This window comes from Pinus tabuliformis, chromosome 5_1 (genome assembly GCF_031772625.1).
Source record: "Pinus tabuliformis cultivar Carrire ecotype Pingquan chromosome 5_1, CPIR1, whole genome shotgun sequence".
Classification (NCBI taxonomy): domain Eukaryota; kingdom Viridiplantae; phylum Streptophyta; class Pinopsida; order Pinales; family Pinaceae; genus Pinus; species Pinus tabuliformis.
Window position 1 is genome coordinate 552838976 of NC_142305.1, and position 22651 is coordinate 552861626.

Genomic DNA, 22651 nt, shown 5'->3' on the forward strand with positions numbered 1-22651 from the left:
AAGAAGGACTGGTTTGAATTTCTTGAAGAAACTTCATGTGGGTCGAAAATCTATTTAGGAGATGATAGTGGATATGAGATCAAAGGACATGGTGACATTCGTGTAAAGTTACCTAGCGGTGACATTAGACACCTTAAAAATGTATTGTATGTTCGAGGAATTAAGAAAAATTTGGTCTCTGTCTCAATGATTACTGATCAGGACATGCAAGTTCAATTCTTTAAGACTAACTGTGTCATTAAGGATAGCCAGATGGAAACAATTGCAACAGGAGTGCGCGTGGGGAACCTGTATAGACTAGATGTGAAGAGTATGCCACAGCAGGCAATGGTTGCAGCTGGATCGACAGCCAAAAATCTCTGGCATCATAGCTTCGGCCATATTAATCTGCAAAACCTCATCCTACTTCAAAGAAAAGGTATGGTCGATGGACTCCCTTTTTCCATAATGTTAAGCTGGATTGTGATGGATGTGGATTAGGGGAAATTCATAGAGAACAGTTCCCTTTGCATGTTAAAAGAAAGGAAAGAGATATTTTAGAACTGGTGCATACAGACATCTGTGGACCCATGCAAACCAGGTCATTAGGAGGAGCATATTACTTTCTCTTATTTACAGATGATTGCACTAGATTTTCATGGGTATACTTTCTGAGTAAAAAGAGTCAAGCCTTTCAGTATTTTAAAGAGTTTAAATCCATGGAAGAAAACCAGACAGGAAAGAGGATAAAAATTCTCCGCTCAGATCAAGGGGGAGAATATAGGTTGGGAGAGTTCATGGATTTATGCAAGCATCATGGGATTGAGCAACAGTTTACAGTGCCCCACACTCCACAACAGAATGGAGTGGCAAAACGGAAGAAAAAAACTCTTGTGGAGTGCGCAAGGAGCATGCTTCAAGGTAACAGTCTATCAGATGGTCTGTGGGCAGAAGCTATTAACACTGCTGTATATTTAAAGAATAGGAGTCCTACTAGGTGTCTAGGCTTCAAAACCCCTTTTGAAGCATTGTTTGGATTCAAACCAGCAGTAAGTCATTTAAGAATACTTGGGTCAAAAGCTTATGCTCATATACCTAAGGCAGATAGGAAGAAGTTAGATCCTAAAGCCCTGAAATGTATATTTGTTGGATAGGGCACTGAGTTCAAGGTATACAAGTTATTTAATCCTGTGACTCACAAGGTTTTTGTAAGCAGAGATGTCATATTTCATGAACAGGTTGAAGAAGGAAAGAATGACTCTAACAGTGATTGGCACATTCCATTGCTATTGGAAGAAAACAGTGAGGAAGATGAAGAGCGGGAGGTGAAACAAGAAGAAGAAGAAGTAACAGACGATGTAATCAATGAAGATGCAAGCCCAGAAAAGGCTGAAATAGACAGAATTGAGGTAAGTCCCCTACCAAGGAGATCAAATAGGAAGACTCGATTATATTCTAAATTGAAAGGCTATGCATTAATGTCAAAGATTTTAAACATTGTAGAACTTGCAAATTATGAGGAAGCAAGTAAATTTGATGCATGGAGTGCTGCAATGTATGAAGAAATAGATTCAAGAAACAAAAACCATACTTCGGATTTGGTTGAATTGCCTGAAGGTAAAACCCCCATAGGATGTAAATGGCTATATAAACCAAAAATAAATGCAGATGGGAGGATAGAGAAACTTAAAGCTAGACTGGTAGCAAAGGGTTACTCACAGAAAGAGGGAATAGATTTCGATGACACCTTTGCTCCTGTAGCCAAATTAAACACCATTAGAATGATAATTTTCTTAACAACAAAACACAAATGGTAGTTACACCAGCTAGATGTCAAGTCTGTATTTCTGATTGGTGACTTGAAAGAAGAAATCTATTTAGTACAGCCTGAAGGTTTTGTGAAAAAGGGACGGGAACATTTGTGTGTAAATTGAAAAAGGCACTTTATGGTTTAAAAAAGGCACCCAAGTCGTGGTATGAGAAAATTGACTCATTTTTTGTTCAGCATGGCTTTCAAGGAGCTTGAATGATCCAAATCTGTATACCAAGTTTAATAAACAGAGGCAAATTATTTTGATTTCTTTGTATGTAGATGATATGATCATAACAGGGAATGCTAACAATCTGATCAAAGAAATCAAACAGCAGATGTCACAAGTGTTTGAGATGAAAGATCCCGGAAACTTCCATTATTGCTTGGGATTGGAGGTATGGAGAGGCTCTGGACAAACTTTTCTTACTCAAGGGAAGTATGCTAGAAGCTTGCTGGAAAGGTTTAGAATGGAGCAGTGATCAACAACAACACCATTACAGCAGAACTTAAAGTTGAGCATTGATGATGGCACTAAAGAGGTGGATGCTACCATGTACAGACAGCTAGTTGGCAGTTTGATATATCTGACTACAACTACACCAGATTTGGCATATTCTGTTAGTGTGTTGAGCCAGTTCATGTCAAAACCACTCGAAAGTCGCTGGGTCGCAGCAAAAAGTGTGTTAAGGTATCTTAGTGGTACTAGTAATTATGGCATTTTGTACACTGACACTTTTGATGTTATTCTAGCAGGTTTTTCAGATTCCGATTGGGCAGGTAAATTGGATGATCGAAGATCTATCACAGGTTACACATTCAGCATTGGATCAGGGGTCATAGCATGGAGCAGCAAAAAGCAGCACATTGTAGCTCTATCTTCATGTGAAGCTGAGTACCAAGCATTGCGTGCAGCCACATGTGAAGCTATCTGGTTGAGAAGACTTCTCAACGATGCAGGAGAAGAGCAGAAAGAATCAACTATTATCAAAACCGACAACCAGAGTACCATCAAGTTTGCATACAATCCAGTCTTTCATAAAAATACCAAGCATATCGATACTCAAGTTCATTTTGTTTGAGAGAAACAACAGTCAAAAGAGATATGTGTGGAATATTGTAAAACTTGTGATAACATGGCTGATATTTTTACTAAGCCTCTTATGCGTGTAAAGTTTGAATTGTTTAGAGGGATGCTAGGAGTTCAGGATAATCCTTTCTCCATTAAGGGGGGGAGTTGAAAATAATTAATATTATTTTGTATTAATGGAGAAATGGTTACACAAGTTGTAACATATCTCCTTAGTTTAGGATTTGTTCCTCGAGTCTAGGAGTTTGGTTGCAACTTCCTGAGTTCTAGTAAATCTACTTAATGATGTAATTGCTCATTTTGATGGGAAGTAGAGTGAACGGAGAGAGTTCTCTTTGTTTTGAGTGAATTGTCAAGATGCAGTACTCACCTGTGAGTTGTAACTCCTTTTTAATTCAAGTCTGATTTTTATCTAAATTTAGTTTATTTAATACTAAAATATATAATCTATAAAATAGTTAATTATATGAATGAATAAAAAAATTTCCACAATTTGTTATTTTAAGTGTAAAACTACAAACTTTGTTCTTGTACATAATTTTATTTGTTATAAAGCATTTTTAAGAAATTTTTCAAATTGTCACATATTAAAAGAATAATATAATATATTTGAATAGTTATAAGAAATATGCTTCCCAATTTTTTCCCATTACATTTTAGGCAAACAATTTTCTCCCGTGCAAAATCCAACTCGATCTTAGTAACTATGGATTAAAGTGCCGGGACTATTGAACTTCTTGTGGTGGAAGAAATTTGATTGAAATGCCCCGGCGACAAAGAGACTCTGGTCTGAGCACAAAACAGTTGCGGAGGGGTTTTGGTGCTACAGAAACGTTTCGTGATCGATTTGTCGAAGCAACTCTCAAGCTAGTCCATTATAATTTTCATAATATCAGTTAGGTCGAATTCTAATGAACATCCATTTCCATTTCATTCACATGGCCTCTAAGCCTTTCCAATATTACACTATGAACTTGAAACAGCTATTCAAAGATTTAAAAAGAAAAGACTACTATTGCTAATATCTCCAAAGCATCTGAAGTTAAACCCAGGCTTAGCTCAGGTAAGATACATCTTATTCGGAAAACTAAGCAATTCATATGCATATCCACAGCAATTTGAAAACAAAATCAATCAACTATTTAGCTTTATCAACGACAAACGATTAAGCAATGTACAAGACCTTTCTCTTGTCATAACATCTATGAATAATACGATATTTCACATGTTTTGTGCACAAAGGATTAACGATGCAAAATATTTTCCATGGTGAGCACTGAAAGTAATCACTCACTAGATAATGCTAGGTCAATTGATTTGGAAATCAATATGCAACCTATGTTTTACTTTAGAACTAGTTTGAGGACACGAACAATTAAAATCTTCCATAGGTCAGGCACAACTTTGTTCGATTAATGTTATAGAATGGGACATAACTTACAGTTCCCCATCGATCGGAGTCTCAGAGGATCACCTGGGTATGCGATGGTACTCGCAGAGGGTTTCCTTTTCAGCTTCCCTCCTGTGGAAGTTCCGGTGACAATTGCAAGCTGCACACTTCATTGCTGCAGCGGTTCCTTCCTCGCCGCAGGCCATAAATTCTCCACAACCATCGACAGCATAACCCCCAATGCTGGCAGCGTGATTCTTTCGGCATTCTCCATAGCGCACACCCTTCCTACACGCAGTATCTCCTCCTCTTGCGGTTGCTGCTGCTTGATCGGTTTGCACTTCTTCTGCGGATGTTATTGATTGGGGCTGAATCTGTGCCGATCTTGTTAAAGGGACCTGTGATCGGCGATGGAAAAATACAGATCTAAAGTCACCCGCGCCCATGTCCTTCCCCTGTGTATATCTCTGCAACCCCATAGAATTGCTATTGAAAGAGAACAGGAAGAGATGCGCGTCCCAAGCTGTCCCTGTAGGGTTTCCTTATTCATTTGCACCATTGAACCGCAGCTTATATTTCACAAACTTCTGGACTAAATTTCGTCTTAACAAGTTAATCCTTTTCTGTGTTCGCTAAAAAGCTTAATAAAAGTAACCATCCACGGTATTTCTGAATTTGTAAAAATAAAGCGTTATCGCTCCAGCAAATCGTTATTAATAGCGCGGCTCATGTGCTTCCATTATTATTCCAGTACAAATTGTACGATCTAGACGGTATTTCTATCTCAGAGAAACATGGGGGATAACTACAATTGCTATCCTGTTGTGATTTAGACCTAATATTCTCCCAAATCCAATCCTATAATCCAAAAGTGCATCGACCATATATATCTCGGTGGACCTCATAATGGCGAACATGGGGTCCTTCCAGAAAGATGCCATCTAAAAAAAATTACTTTCCAGATTCCCTGATATGAATTACATCTCTGCACAATGTAGACGATATTAGAGTAGATTGAGCAGCTTTTAGCTCCAAAGTGCGAAGAGTAATTATCATGATCGACATCTTTGATTAGGTATTTGTGCTTATGATGGATCAAGCCTCTGTTACATGTAATTACTTTTTGACCACTGGTTCAATTTTTTGACCATTAACTTCAAGTCCTCGTATTCTTGCATTATTTTATGACATTCCACAACATGGATTGGGTGTTTGTGCTCCCAATGGAATCAGGTGTCTCTTACAAGTAATTACCTTTTGACCATTACTTCAATTTTCTGCCTATTGGACTTCAAAACCTCGTGTTCTTGCATCATTTTATGAGATCTCAGAATCGGCCAAGGACTGAATATGAAAATTAATGTCGCAGCTTTCCTGGTAGCGACTGATAGACATTGATGGCGTTCCTTTTAGGCAAAGATCATGTCATGTGTAATATTTTGTTGCCCGAGGACCCGACCACGGTAGTGATATACAATTAATGGTCTTAGTTTGCCCATTAGTGATAAGTATCCTTATAACATCTTGGGTTTACAAGCAAATAAATGTGTTAGGGAGTGGTTTGTGATAATAAAAATCGAAGTAGAGAAAGAGGCATGATTTGTGGTTATTGAAGATTTAAAAGAAGAAAAATATTATTTATTCAAAGTCTCAATAAAAGAGGAGGATTCAATCATGAAGTTTTCTGATAACAAGTTTATATGAAATAGTTATTAGTTGAGGAGGATTCAATCATGAAGTTTTCTGATAACAAGTTTATAGGAAATAGTTATTAGTTGAGGAGGATTCAATCATGAAGTTCTCTGATAACAAGTTTATATGAAATAGTTATTAGTTGTAAATTTTATATATATATTAATTAATAATTAACATGGTGTAATTAGTAAAACTTAAAATAAAGTTATATTGAATACTACGTTAATAATAAGTATATATAATTTTATTATATTTATATTTATTTAATAATGTATGTAACCTTAGTAACCATTCTTTACAGGGTTAAGTTCGCAAGTTGAGAAAAACTACTAAATAACTTTCAAATTTTTACCTAAATATTTTTATCCTTTACTTTTTCTATTTCACTTTATTATGTTTAATTTTGACTTAACTAATTATTTTTTTATTGTTTATTTTTTCTATTTTCAATTCAGTTTTTTAATAAGATATCAATTAGTTTTGCAATAATTACTTAATATTTTATATTAACACATAAATAAATATTTTATAATCAAATCATAACGAATGAAATGTCAATGATGAATTGGTTATTTTATTCCTTATCTTCTATAAAGACTAATAATACCAATGACCAAATCTTTCCCCATTATATTTATTGGAATGAATATTTTAGAACAAACCATGACAAAAATACTAGATGTACTAATTACATGTCAATGTGTTGAATAAATGTCAAAAATACTTACAATTACTAGTAGGGAAGTTTCTATTAATTTTTTTAGTATCCACTAATCCATGTTGTTGATGGTTAATATGAGTGAGAGGGATAATGTGTGAAATGGTGTGAAAGTGAGACAGTAAAGGTTTTAAGACACGTATCCCTCTTCCACGCATCCTTCTAATCTTCTACGACAGATACTAGCTTCGAAACCCTCTACACATTCTTGATATGTTTACAACGACTAAATGTTATTAAGCGCTCAAATGGTGTCCTGATTACATGTCAATTCACGGAATAAATGCATAAAATACTATTTTATAATATGTATGGATACGACCTTTTTTATTTTCTTACAACCAATAATTATTTCACAATGCATAAGGGTAAATGATATGAAGCACTTGAACGATGTCTTGATTAAGCATCAATTCACCAAATATATGTCGAAAATACTTATGTTTACTATTAAGGAAGATTCTATTAATTGTAGGATTAAGTCGCTATTAATGTTTTAATATTTGCTAATCCTGGTTATGGACGGTTGATTGAATCTATGTAAGATTTCATCAAAATGTTGCCAATGAACGGGGCATTGTGTGGAGGAAGTGCAGAGAGGAGGAATGTCTGTGAAGGTGTGGAAGAGAATTAATAGAGGTTCTCTCGCACATATCCCTCTTCCACACATCCTTTCAATCATGCTATTATCATGGAAAATTTTAGGGGCTAATATTCACCGAGTGGGCTAATTTCTATGATTTCCCACAAAAAAGATTCGTCAATGTCCAATTTTATAAAAGACGATTTGCCCAAATTTTAGAATATAAAATTATTTTACCTTAAAAATCGCCAACATTATATAAAGGCTATATATAAAATCATTATAAACTTGAATAAGTTTACAAATATATCAGTGAACATTTTATAGTTTTCATATTAGGGATTAGTGAGATTCCCGAATGTTTTTAAACTCCAAGTAAATTTTTCATCCTTAAAATTTCCCTTGACTATTATGGATACTAGCCGCAAAGCCCTCTCCACCTTCTTGAATTTTTGTAACTAGTAAATGTTATTAAGCATTGGAATGATGTCCTTATTACACATCGATTTGCTGAGTAAAGGATCAAAACACTGTTTTATAATATATATGCATATTATTTTCTCGATTTGCTTACAAACATTAATCATTACATAATGTGTTAGCCTAAATGATATTAAGCACTCTAACGATGTTCTTATAGCACATCGATTCACTGAATAAATGTTGAAACATCTTATTTATTGATTATGGAGCTTGTATTAACAGTAGAACTAAGCCTTAATTAAATTTTTAATAATAAGAGCTAAGTACTCTGGACCCGTAATCATTACACAATGTGTTAGACTAAATTATCTTAAGCACTTAATGATGTTATGATTACAAATCGATTAATTCCCACTTGCAATATCATATTTCTTGTATTGTCAATATTTACCTTTAAGAATTATACCTACAACCACCAAAATTGTAGCTTTTTCTAATCATAGGATTAAGCCTTAATTAAATTTTTAATAGGTGTTAATCTGCATTGCGGGAGATTGATTAAGCTTATGTGACATTTTGTGTGTCAAATACCATGGAAATTGACGTTTTATAGTTTTTAATAACTCGAGTTTGCAGTTTTAGTTTTATTGAGTGTGTTTTTTCATCCATCATATTAAAAATAGTTCATGGATGTGAAAAAAAATGTCATGCAGGATGACGATGTGTCGAAGTGAAAAAGTGGAGACATAACGGTTCTCCCACACATACCCTCATATGCACATCCTTTATTATGCACATTAACAATATAAGAGATTTCCACCGTGTCAAGTGAAAATATGAAATTAATAAGTGGGGCGTTATCTAAGTGAAGAAAATAACTATTATGTAGGCACACAAGGTTATAATCAAAACACGTCTTTTATGGCCACTCTCCATGGAACCTGGTAAAGTAAATCGAGAAACTCCTTTTGGTGAGTTCATATATTGTTACAAAAATCATTGAAGTATTCGCTAATGTCGAGATCATAGCAAGGAGAGAGATGTATACTACTCAGGTTTAAATTTTTGGATAGCGAATGACCATCATGTCATCAATTATTTTGTATTTGGCCACATAACTCATGTCAAAACTGATTAGACTTGGCATCTTCCTTAATATTAAGAACATAAAATATATGTGTGGGGAATAAAGGTTCTCACACATATCCCCCTTTATGTATAGATATTTTTTCACGTGTATTTTCTTTAAAAAATTGTCAATATTTTAACGCTCCAAATTTAAACCTATGACTTTTGACCTTTGATAAGGAAATACATATTTTGAATCATTAACTAACTGAAGAACATTTCCTCTCTATATATGAAAATTCATTTTGTTTATCTAAATTTAATTTTCAGTGAAATACAAATAATAAGGATCATTTAGATTTTCAGAAACATATTACAATATAAAAAATTAAAAGTGTATTTTTTTTTGCTGTGAAGGGGAATCCATTGAATTACTTTCTATAAATTAAATTGGTAATGCACTTAGTTGAGTTAGATTGGATTTTAATGTATATAACAATAATTAGAGTTTTTTTTGTTACTCATTGTTTGACGAGTGTAACCATTTAAGGATATGCCTAACCCCAGTTTAGGAATATCTGGGACCAAAACATTGGAAGGGATAAATCTTTTAACTACATATTGATAACCACTTAGAACTAAATATTCTTTCTTCACATGAATAATAAATTTTATTCCATAATCCAATAATGTGAATTCATTTTGTGTTTCTATAGTTTGTGGCCAAGTTTTTTTTTAATGAAGACAAATGATTTATTTCATGATGACCAAGAATCACATGCAAGTATGTTTCTTAGTACTCTTAAATATGAGTCCCACTGAAGAAGACAATAGCAAAAATATTGTCGAGTTTTACGAAACTATATATTTGAGTCCGTAAGATAGTGAGTTTCCTATCCAACGACTTTAATTATAAAATTTAACCGTTTTGAGAATAAATGAATGTAATAGATGATTTGTGCAATTACAAATTGTTTCCTAAAATAAATTTCAATATATCAAGAGAAATATATTCATACGGTTGGAACACCCAAAAATTAAATATATTAGACCTAGTTGAAGGATATATGTTTCTATCTCTTTACAACCACGCTTCTATGTTATAATAATTGGAAGTTTTAATCATAAAATATGTATTTGTCGTGCAGAAAGAGGATATGTGAAAGAAGTATATGGAGGGTGAATGTGTGGGGAGGTGCAAAAGTATAGATATGTACAGAAGGAGAGACATGTGGAAGGGATATCTGCACCTTCCACAAAACACTTCTTGCAATGCATCCTAATCGAACATGGGAAAGGAACACATGGCATAAATGTCTATGCAGCAAGTGTGTGTAGGCATACATTCTTGGAAATGAGGTTATTTAGATTTATGATGCTATTCTATATATAAAAAAAAAAAAAAAATAGTCTTTCTTGTTTTCTAATTCTTATTGGCCTATGTTGTAATTACCTTCACTTGAAAAAATCTTATTAACACTTAACATTGGTGAAAGTAAAGGATCTGCAGAATAAAGAATGTGCAAAGTTAATGCATCTATGAGTTAAGGATTGTGAAAATAAGATATGTGCACAAATGAAAAATGCGTGGAGAGTGAAACCAAATAATTAATTAATGATCATGTTTTTAAGTAGTGGTGCGTGAAATGGAAATGTGGGAAAGAAGTGCGCGAAGGGAAAAATGTGTACTTATGTACGAAAGTGGAAGAGACATGGGAACCTTCCATGTCTCCGCAAAGAGTTTTTGGAATTTAACTAAATATTTTACACACGTCTTTGCTTATTGAACGAACCCCCTGGAGTGTCTCCTCCATGTTATAAAGTGAAAATATTAATGTAGTTGTTTCTTAAGGAAGGGATGCGTGCAAAAAGACGTGTGAATCTAATTCATATATGAGTTAAACACTTTTAAACTAAGGTGTGTGAAAAGCTGAAGTGCATATGTGAATAACACAAATTTCATGTGCAAAGGAAAATAAGTAAGTTTCACAACTTTGTATAAACTAGAACTAATATGGATATAATTAATTTATAATCGAGTACAGCAATAGTGTTATGCATGATGAAAATGTGTGAAACAAATGTACCAAGGGGAGAATGTGTGCGGAGCTGCAAAACTTATGTATATGAAAAACAAGTGCTTTGTTGGATAAAGGTGCACCAAATAATTTTACAAAGAAGAATGTGTGTGGGCATATAAATGTGAGTATTTGTAGTGAAGGGAAAGATTTGTGTCGCATAAGAATGAGCCAAGACAAACACTATCCGGAACCAGATCATGTGACAACCTAATGTCTATGTGGAAGTCAACAATGTATAAAGGTAATGAATGTGTTCATGCAAAGGAATAGCCATCATTGAACCCCTTTTGTAATTGCAAAAGTATAGAAGAATTTAGCGTTATAACTAATTGATGCATGCAATACAAACGTCCAAAAGTACTAAATTAGCCACTTAATGTTTTTTTTTTTTTTTTTTGTGGGAGAATTCACTCATTTCTTAGTGGATAGAATAGAAAAATTCAATACGATAAATATGATAAAGATTTATTTGTAAAAGGAAAAAACATCTCAAAAGTTATGTGTTATGTTCAAATAGAAAAGAGAGTTCATGTTAGTGAAGATTGTCATTGATGTCAATATGGCATTGTTGGAGATGGAAAATATTCCTGTATATCCCTTTAGTGATGCTACCCTTATCCTCATGTAAACATTAGGAGAAAACCCTAAGCATGAGATGAGGCAAATTCCCTAGATGACAATTCCCTAATCTAATGATGCATGATTTCATTACTTTAGAAAATCAATCTGTCATTTGTGCACTACTTGCACAACTCGCCAAAAGCATGTTGTGTCTATAAACACCCATTGACCTAAGATAAAATGATGCTTCTTGTGGGAAAGAAAAAGGGGAATGATGAGTACTTTGGTTCACTCTTCAAAGAAAAATGTGGTTTTGGTACCACATGTTGACAATACCACCTTAGAAACCAGGTCATTATGCTTGAGCATCAGAAGTCTACATTAAATTCATTGACAGTCATAGGGTACAGATCATTTGTGTGTGAATTGCATGGAAATTGGAATAAAGAACGTGTTGCATTTATTCGAGAGGTTGTGGAGTCCTACAACAAAACTATTAGCACTATGAAGAAAGTGTGAATGCCTATTTCAATATCGATTAGTTCTACAGTAAAGAAAAAAGGCACAAACAATTATATAGAACATTTATATTTAGGTCGACTTCAAACACTTACAGGTCAGCTCCATTACCAACCGACATGTCTGTTCATATTTATCAAAACCAATATAAAGATAAGCTTGGTGTGAATTATTCTGCATTGGATTTCAATGAAGAATTCAGATAAAAGGAACAGAAGCAGAAATAAGGCTGAGGAGGAGATATAATTTTTTTGGTTGGGTTAACTTCTGATTGGCTCATCACGACAACTCAGACAAGTAATCTACGAAAATTACATAGATACATATCTCGGACCTGTGTTATAGAAGTCAGTCACTCGGATTCTGTTTGGACAACTTACAATGGAGACTCGGGTTATAGCTGAGTAAAAAGCTCACACTACTCAATTATACCAGGAACCGTGGTAGAATATTTTCAGTCAAGAAAAGGATCAGCATAGTGAAAAAAAGGGAACATAATTCGTGTATGTGACAGTGTAATCCAACAAAGAAAGGTACATGAACTCATCCAAGAAATAAGCAAAACATAAAAAGAAAAAATGCAGAGAACTTTCTCTATGAAAGCATTGGGAATTTAAAAAGAAGAATAGAGTGCAAGCATTGCATTTTGGACTTCTGTATGAGCTTGAAAGATCACGTGATGACTGATGGCCTGTAGCACTAGAAATTAAACAGTGGAGTAAAGTGCATTTAAATTGTGATTATTTTACTGTGGACCTGTGTGCAACGTAGGATTGGAAAGGAAGCAAAATATATCGGGCTATTTAACTTATATAAGACTATGGTAGATCTTTAACTTATATAAGACTATGGTCGATCAGTCCCGGGAGATTTTAGATTGAAGAATGCTTTTAATAAATATGAGGATTTTAAGTGCATTCTTGGATGCCCTTCTTGAATACTTTAAGACTATATTGAATGCATTCTTTAGAGAAAAGTTGGATAGGATGTTGAATACCCTTTGAAGAAGCTCATTGAAGACATATGGAAGCATTTTTGAAGGCTTGTAGACGCTGATTGTGGAGACCCTTGGAGACATGATGCTTTGTTGAATCCCTTATGGAGTAATGTTGGAGTTTTTGTTTTGGTGACATGAAGAGCAGTGGTGATACCTTTTAAGAAGATAAGGTTTTCATTGATGAAGTGATTTGTAAAAGACATTATTGAAGAGATTGATAGGTCTCATTGAAGAAGATATTAGGAGCTATGAAGAATCATCAAACATATATTGACAAATTGAGGCTATGGGTTGGATCCCCAAAGGTTGGAGCCTCATAGAGACAAGGTTGGTGCCTTGAAAGATAAGCTTGGGGCACTATAGGATAAGAGTCCTCAAGAAACCAGCTTGGAGCCTATTCTAGAGATAGGGTTGGAGCTCTAGAGGTTGGTGCCTTAAAGTGACAAGGTTAAAGCCTTGGGAAGTCCAAGTTAGTGCTTGGAAAAATACATGTTGGAGCCTAGGAGATTGAAGATTGGTGTCTTCGTCTAGGGTAGGATCCCTACACATTATTGTATTGAATTTACGGTAAAGAAGAGATTAATAAAATTATTTATTCTTATTTTTCCTTTTTTGTTATAATTATAAGTGATCTAACTTGTAAAAATAACAATTGAAAAGAAATATTGATTCACCCCCTCTCAGTATTTCCAGCGATTCAAAGAACCCCTCCAATCTAACTTGCTAATTACTTAGTTTGTGGCTCTTCTAATAGGGTTGGAAAGAGTTAAAGAGAAGAGAATACCAAAAAAATTGAGAATTATTTTTAAAAGAACAAAAGATGATATGTATATTATGTAGATTCAATATTTTATATTTGTACATTTTTTTCCTAATGTATAATTCAAGTATGCAACATAAACATAGATGTGAAAGTAGGAAACTATGTTTAAATTGACATTAATTATTTAATGACAAAATTTTTCTAAATTTGATTATTTGCATAAAAGCTAATTGTAAAGTCAACAATCATAGTTTCTCTCATTTAATAATGTTTATTGATCTTTGTTATAAGTCTTTATGCTTCCTAATTCTTGAACAATAACTAAAAATGTTACAGTAACAAAAATTATATTTGGATTCAAATGCCAATAATCAAAGCTATGATTAAAATATATACTACAGGTGGAATATATAAGATCTAAAACTATTGTCGAATCTTCATTTTCATTTTCATCCATAATAGAACATTAGATATAATATAAAATCTAAAATCATATCCTCGAAAACTTATGTTCAATTAATGTTTTTCGCCAATGCTACAAAATTGTGTATTTAACAGACAAGTTTAAACTTGAGTGATGATATATGTCAACCAGCAGAAATCTGTTGAGAATTTTCTATTAGGTTGGTGAAATGAAAGTGAACGCAGAGCACGGGAGCAAAGTTTGAATTCCTGTGACAGTGGCATATGTGAAAGATGAATTCTGAAAGTGCAGCAGCTTAAGAATCACACTTTGTATAGATTACACCTGAAGAAAAACATTTATAAACAACACAGACTGAACTCAGGGTGCTCAGTGAGCAAATCCTGGGAGTTATTCTTTTTCTCTGTTGCTTAATATTGGAAATCAGATAGCGTATATGGATTTATAACAAAACAAACTAAACATGGAGAAAGTTACAGAGACTTATTGCATGGTAAGATACGCAGGGATCCAGCAGTCATGAACAGGCACAGAACATCTTCAACACATCAAGCATCCACGAAATTCCATTGCTTCCTTTATTAACTTTCAGAAAATGATTACAGCATAAGAGACTCTTCAGGAGAAATTCACAACAACCTTTTCTATCTCATGCGAAGGGGATTTTATAGAAATATGTATACAAAATATCTCAGGTATTGAGTCATCTGAGAGAGAGAAATATCTTCAATAGTGTTCAGAAAGTAGGCAAGAAGTTATTATAATGCTAAATGCAGCGTAAATGCCCTTTATGTCTGTCAGAGGATTGTTTTGACTTTTAGGAGTCACTGAGTCGGTTGCATTACTCTGTGTTAATTCTGGAGATACGCATTTACTTTTGGCTGCGCAGGGCGTTCTCGGGTTTGCCAGCTGTGGTTCTCTCTTTCTGCTTTGTTGGCCTCTACATCCGCTGAGTTGGCTCAGCTTTGATTTTATGATGCCTGCTGACTTTGTTGACTGCTCTTTTCATCATAATTTGTAGAAAAAACAGAAGTTGGTGAATAACTTACTGTTTTTACAAAATTCTCTGGATTGCATCTGTCCACCATTCCTGTGTAGGGAGCTGATGCCTGAGGATGGCCTCCATTGTCTCTTCTGCTTCAGTATATTTGAAAAAATTTGGGGCCACATCAAATAAGTGATTAATTTCATTCATTATATAAAATAGATTTTCTATCTTACCATAGAAAATCTGCCCTGTAATAGGCCCTGTGTCTTCTGAAGTGCTGGCCTTCTCATTGACTTGTGCTGAGGCCAAAACATTCACTCTTTTAGCATACTGTTCATGGGTGAATAATTTCCCTCCGCTGTTCAGTAAGCTAGGGAGTCCTCTATTCTGCAATACCTGGAATCTCTCCATGAACCTGTTTACCTCTGTTTGCATATCCTGGGTTCTTCTGTCCAATGTCTGTACCAGATTTCTAAGAGTAAGAACCCTCTTGATCATTTGAATAGTCTCAGTTCTATTTGCAATTCCCATGGTGGCCAACTGAGAACTTGTTTTGTGATTGAGCACATTGATCATTCTTGTAGCAATTTCAGGCATATTTCCCAATAAGGCCCTTGATGTTCGGATTTCCCTCTGTGCCTTTGGGATGAGCTCTAGTTGCTCATGGATTGTCTCGATGTATGGCCATTGGTTGTTGATGGATTGACCAATATTGGACCATATCATTGCTCTGATCTCAGCTATGATTTTATCTAGCTTGAGCTCATTCTCAAGCTCCTTGATCTTGTCTTTAAGGGCTTTGATTTCCTTGGCCTTTTCTCCCACTTCTCTTTTTGTCTTATCATGCCTTTCATTTACCTTGGCCAGCTTTTCCTTAGTTTCATTCAGCTCTGTCATCTGGGCTTCCAAAACTTGTATTTCATTTTTTAGCTTTTGCATATCTAGGCTCTGATCTGTGCTGATGGGTGCTGCTGAAGTAGATGTGGCTGTTTGTTCAGCCTGCTGAGGTGGAGGTACAGTAGTAGGAACAGTCTCCTCAAGATTGATGACTTGCGGAGAAGGCTGAGATGTCTGCCCTTCTTGTGCTTGTTTTAATGATGCTTGTAGAGGTGCTTGTATAGCTTCATATTGCCCCAATTTTTCTTGTGCCTTCACAAGCTCTTTGTAAATGGAAACTAGCAGGGCAGTAGAATCCTGCTCATACCTTTGCTTTGCTACCTCATCAGTCTGTGGATGGATAGTGGCTGGAATTTTGATCTTCTTTCTCAGTGCAGCCATGTCAGCATCTCTAAGTTTCAGGATCTCTTGTATCCCTTTGATGTCATTGGGATTGTGCCCAATTTCTACAATGATTTCCTCCAGGGATCTTATCCTGTTGTCTTTGGCCTGAGAAGAGGCCCTCTCCAGTTCTAGCTGGGAAGCTGTGGCATTCAGACTGCTTGTTAATTTGTAATTCTCCAAAGTCTTGTCGGCCAATGAAGCATACACCATTTCGCCAGTTTGCTTATGCAGCTCAATTTTGTCCATAGGGTGTATGTCTTTGGCAAGGACCTCTAGGTTAGTCCTAAGATAGTCAGCAGTGGATTGTGGCCGGAGTGCCGTAGGCATAAAGTGACTCATTGTCAATTTGCCTTCACTTACATCAAAAGCAGACATAAGTCTCTGCTGATTGGAAGGAGCCATGTTTAGCAGGTGATTGTACAGTTGTACTTTGATAGGGTCACTCCTCCTCTTAATGTCTATAAATTGCTGCTTGATGCTTACTTGCTCTTCTTTCTGCTGGCTGGAGGAGCTGACCTCCCCTCCCATGGTCCTGTCCTGTTCCTGCTGGAAGGAACTTGCTGAGGCTTCTCTGCTGGGTGGGCCCATGCCCAATGCCTCTCTTATTGCTATATCCTCCTCTGGAAAATCATTGAGTCTCTGCCTTTTCTCTCCCTGGTCTATAGAGGATGTCAGGGGAGTCTCTCTGTCCCTTTTTCTAAAGACAAATGTATCCTCCTTTTGAGGGGTTTGGAGGACCGAGGCATCAAAGGTGGTGTCTTGTCTTGTAGGTGCCGTTCTTTCAGTGGTCTGAGGAGTCTTCACTGTTTTCTTTTGCTGGGCAGACTGCTCCTGCCCTTGTTCTTCTTGATGTTGTTGATCTTGTTGTTCTGATTCTTCTTGCTGCCCTTGCTGCAGCCCTTCTGCTTGCTGCTGTTGTTTTTGTTGCTGTTCCTGCTGTTGCTCCTGCTCCATCTCTTTGCCTTTGCCCTTTTTTGGGACGTTTTCACCAGTTCTTGTAGCTTGATGTTGGGCAGTTGAGGAAGATGCTGTTGCTCCAATTTGTGTGCCTGGCAGTGAGGGGACCTGTGAATAAAACTCAAGGTCAGCCATCTTCTTTTGGTTGTTTAGAGCTCTTTGATTAAGCTCTTCTTGAGTCACATTTTCTTCTAAAGTTCCTCTTCTCCACTTGCTTTGGTTGGCGTATTTTTCTAAGTGAGGAAGGCTATAATGACCATAAGCAGACAATTTGTATTTGAGTCTCCTCATTGTAATGAAGTTGTTGGGGTCATAGGGTTTCCATATGAGGCTGTATTTAAGACCAAAGCCCCCCAGTATTCTGTCTGCTTCCTTCCACCCTTCATCCCTTTCATTATAGAGGAAATGGCCAAGTTGACTTTTGACCTTTAGCTGTGCCTTTTTACCTCTGCCTGAGAAGTGGAACATATCCACAAAGCCAAACTGCCTGAAGTATTCTAAGGCAAATAGCCTCATAGGCACAAATCTGGGTAGTCTAAATGGGGGCAACTCACACCCATATATTCTAATGACGGTGTGGTGTTGGTAGAAATACCAATCCCCAATACTGTATGCTTTTGATAAATGCAGGAGTCTTTGCATTTCGTCTGTCAATCTGGGAGGAGGTGAACCCAACAGTAGAGTCAAGGCTGGATGGATGAAAAGATCAATAAATTCGCAGTAGGTGTATGGAGAATAGCTTACTATGTGAAAAACGGATGTCCAATACACTACTGATCTCAGATTGCCCTGTGCATCTACTCTCTTCTTTGGGAAGGAGAACTTATCATGCTGGAAGTATAGGAGCAGATGATATAGGTAAGAGGTGTATCTAAATACCCTTTCTCTTGACAAATTCATCAATTGGTCATGCATCTTGTCTGATATGTATGTGGCATAATCATAGTAGATTGGCTTCTTTCCTGGGGAAAACATAAGCATCATTTGTATAACTGTTTCATCCACATGTTCTACTGAATCATATCCCAGGATGGGACTGATCATGTCAACAAGGTCTAGGCCCAATTGGTTGAGGTAAACACAGTTGATGGGAGGAGTTTGTAGAGTGTCGGCTTGGATGAACAGCTGGTTGATCTTTGTAATTTGGGCCTCTGTCGTTCTGGCTCCCTGTACTATTAAATCAGCTAATGACAGAGGGACCAACTTTTGATCTGTCTTGAACTGCAACATCTCCCTGATGGCTTCAGGGGTAATGAGGAACAGAATTGATCCTGAAGAGTCCAGCACTGCCCTCTGGGATGCATCATAGTGGTCAGCAACTAAGTAGACAAGCTCAGGGAATTGATTAACCTGAGGAAGCTTGAATATTGGGAGAAATGAATCCCAAATTCCCAGGATGTCTGTCCCCCTCTCATGTTTGATCTTTATTTCATTGAGGATTTGTAAATGGAACCTGCTTTTGCTCAACATTTCCTCTGATATCTTGTAGTCCAAGTCTGCTAATGCTCTGGTGTCCAATGTTCTATTAGGGACATTCAGGGGAGCTACATTGAGGGCTATAGGAGCTACAGGGGGGTCCATGACTCTTCTTGGGATGTAGCTCTCTTTTGAAGACTGCTGTTACTATGCAGAGTAATACTGACAAAGTTTCTTTGCAGACAATGATGGTTTTATGAGTGAAGGGTGAAGGTAAGGCTGCAGCAGTTGAAATACTGCCTCTGAGTGATTAGGTGGGTGGCGGAAATGTTCAGAGGATGCTCTTTTGTGGTGGATTTATTTCCTGCAGGTGACGGGTTCACGATTGCGCGAACCAGCGACAGTTTTTCTTTCGAATTACCTACATTGGTTCGACAGAAGCGTAGTGATGGCTCTGGTTCAGTTTAAATGTCAATTCGGTGGCATTTAACGGTGAATTTGGGGTCTTAAGGTCTGTTACTCATTGATATGCGAAATGCAGTGAAAATGGAGTTTCAGAGCTTCAAATGAGGAATACCTGTAGATTTGGATCGGTCAGAGCTTGTTGGCGCTGAAGAAATGGACGTTCTGGTGGTCAGGGAACACTTTTCCGCAGCTGGTGCAGGTTTAGTCGTAGTTATGCATGCAGAATAAACGACGATGAATGCACAAAAATGGCAAAAAACACGAATTTTCGGCTAAAATAGACCTTTTGGTGATTTTGGCGCGAATCTGTGCTGACGTCATCATGACGTCATGAGTGGGGTCAGGGCCGGATGACGTCAGCAGGACGTCAACGGGCCAGGTGGCGGGGTCTGGTTGGTCCACAGGGGCAGTGAGATGGCAGGACAAGTGGACCAATGGCTGGGCAAGGGAATGACAAGACAGCGTACCTGGGTGACGGAGCGATGACAGGTTGCTGACGCGGCGAGGACGTAGTGTAAGCGGAGCGGAAAAACGGAAACCGGCAGCGGTTTCGTATCGCACCGCTCCCGGTACGGCGGTGGTTTGCAGCGGTTGTACCTCCGACGCGCTGTGATGAGGGCGCGTGGCAGCGGAGTGACGTACTCAAAATACGGCCGTCGGGAGGTAAGTTTCGGGCATTGAACGAGCTCCGACGTCATGGTGGCCGTCAGATCTGCGGAGGCTAAATCGGACGGTGGTCGGATGACTGATGTGACGGGGAGATAGTACGCATAATCCGCGGACGTCGGAAGGACTCTGACGCGATCAGGGCCGTCGGATCTGGAGGGCCTGATCCAACGGTCATCGGGGAGGTGAGATGGTCAGTGTATACGGAAGCGGGCGGAGGCATAAATACGTATTTTGAACGAATTTCCAATGTATTTCAAAAAAACAATTTGTATGCGCTAACCTTGGTTAGGGAGCAGAAAGTGGGTTTTTCATAATTTTTGCTCTTTGAAGCGGGTGAAGGTGGGAATTTAGGCTTTTTAGGGGTTTTTTATGTGCAAAAGGGGTTAAAATAGAGGAATTAGCTCATGAAGGGGAAGGGGTAGTTGGCATAGGTTCATCAACATGACCTGGTGTCATTTGATCCCTGACTCGAGACTTTATTGGCTATAATGCCAAGGGGGTGGGTATTTATAAGATTTTGGGGTTTATACACCTTGGTGTTAGTAATATTAGGGAAAAAGGTGATATAAGGGATTTATATAGTAGGGTTAGTGTTAGTATGGAGGAGAGGGTAAGTGGAGGGGGAAACCATTAAGTTTATGTGAAACAAACTTGGTTTTAAGAGTAGATCAAAATGAAAAGATCTTTAGACAAGAAATGTGGCTTCTTAAAGATTAAGAAACACCATGAAACATTAGTCTTTTCCATGAATCTTAGCTGATGGGGGAAAGTTAGAAATGAAATTGGAGGAAAATGAGGGAAATTAGTCATGCTTCCTGCTGTTACTCGATGAAGAAGAACACCCTTGTCACTTAATTAACTTTGCTTTGATGCCCACCATCACCATCTCTGCAATGGTAGGGATAACCTTTCTGCAACCCCAACTACTTACCCAGCTACTTGCCTAGCATTTTTATTTCTTCTTGGAGGGTGCACTTGGACTTGCAGACCCTTACTTGCCTTTTCTTTTCTTTGGCTTTTTCTTTTGCTTTCTCTATCTACTTCTACCCTTATCTCTTCCAAGGTCCCAGATTAGGCTGTTGGGAGCCTTTTCTTCTCTACCTAAACTAGTTGTCTGCCAAGATTAAGCAGTTTGAACAGACTTCTTTCTCTAGTCTATAGCAGAAAATTGAAAACATGGCATGATCCAGATTAAACTGTTGGATCATCCATCAAAATTTGGAAAATAAGGTCATCAATCATTGAAACACTTTACACACCTTCTTGTTCTCTAGGAAATATGGGATCTTTGTGATATCAAAGCAGAGCATATTTGGACTTTCTCTTGCTAATCATGAAATATGAAACCTATTGGTATAGGTATCCAACAGTGGCTCCACATGGGGATGGTTTTTCTTTTGAAAGACCAAGAACAGCAGGTCAGATTGCCTTGCTTTTGACTGCCCATACCAATCTTGAAATTTGCTGTTTTGATGTGTCAAAATTGTGTGCTTCTTTCTTGGAAGACCTCTGATTCTATTTGCCTTTTGCTGGTCGGTGAATAACTTTGAAAACTGCATTTTTACAATCTAAACAGAAAATAATATGTACATCTGCATATATACAAGGGAACCTTAGGTTGCACTCATGGGGAATAGTCAAAATAGTGCTTCAGCATCCTGCCATTGACAGGACCTTCATCCAAGTCAGTTTCAGTCAGACCTTTAAGGAAGTAAGTGTTGTTACCTTGTACTGCTTGGACAGCAAATGGTCCTCTCCATAAAGAATCAAATTTTCCATGTTTTCCTTTCTCTTCTCTTCTTGCATCCCATCTTAAAACTTTGTCTCCCACATTGAAATCTTCTGCTTTGGTTCTTCTATCAAAGGCCTTTTTTAATTTTTCTTGTAATATCTGCACTCTGCTGAAAACTTGTTCTCTAGTTTGCTGTAAACAGATTATCTGATTGATCCTCCTTTGCATATCATTTGGCTCTGCTTGACTCTCTTGCAGAAGCTTCATAACCGGCACTCCTAGTGATGAAGGAAATTTGGCTTCTAATCCATAGACTAGCTCATATGGGCTGGTCCCAATTGATCTTTTTGTTGTTAGTCTATCTGCCCATAAAGCATTGACTAGTTTCTTATGCCAATTCTTTTTGTTCTCTTCCAGCACCTTCTTTATGATATTTATTAAACTTTTGTTTGATGATTCAGCAAGGCCATTTCCTTGAGGATAGTAAGCAGTAGAATGGCCCAAAGTAATGTGAAATTTATGGCAGAAGTTCACCATTTTCTTGGATCTGAAAGCAGCAGCATTGTCTGTTATTATTTTGTCTGGACAGCCAAATCTAGCCAGTATATTGTTTTCCAAAAACTGAATGATCACTGAATCATTTGCTTGTCTGCATGGGGCAGCTTCAATCCACTTGGTGAAGTAGTCTGTTGCTGTTAAAATCCATTTGTGTTGGCCTGAAGATGAGGGATGAATTTCCCCAATGAAATCCAAGCCCCATTGTTGGAAAGGTCTCTCTGTTGCAATGGGGCTTAAGGGAAGTGGCAGCAACTGTCTTTTGCCCTCAAACAGTTGGCATTTGTGGCAAGAGGTTGTGAATTTCTTAACATCAGAGAACATGGTGGGCCAGTAATAACCAGCCCTCAGTATCTTGTCCACAGTGGACTTCCAGTATAAATGTCCACCACAGTCTCCTGCATGGAAATCTTGCATGATATTGTTAGTTTCATTCTCTATTAGACAGTGCAGCAATATACCTTCATGGTTTTTCCAAAGTAAATTT

At 37.1% G+C, this 22651-nt stretch overlaps 1 protein-coding gene across 1 annotated transcript; it reads right to left on the bottom strand.

Annotated features, from left to right (window-relative positions):
* Positions 1 to 4271: 4271 nt before the first annotated feature.
* LOC149165992 (mini zinc finger protein 1-like) lies at positions 4272 to 5173 on the bottom strand. Its single transcript, XM_089431254.1, has one exon. It carries the CDS (start codon positions 4746 to 4748, stop codon positions 4350 to 4352), a length of 399 nt encoding a protein of 132 aa, XP_089287380.1. The 5' UTR covers positions 4749 to 5173; the 3' UTR covers positions 4272 to 4349.
* Positions 5174 to 22651: the final 17478 nt, after the last annotated feature.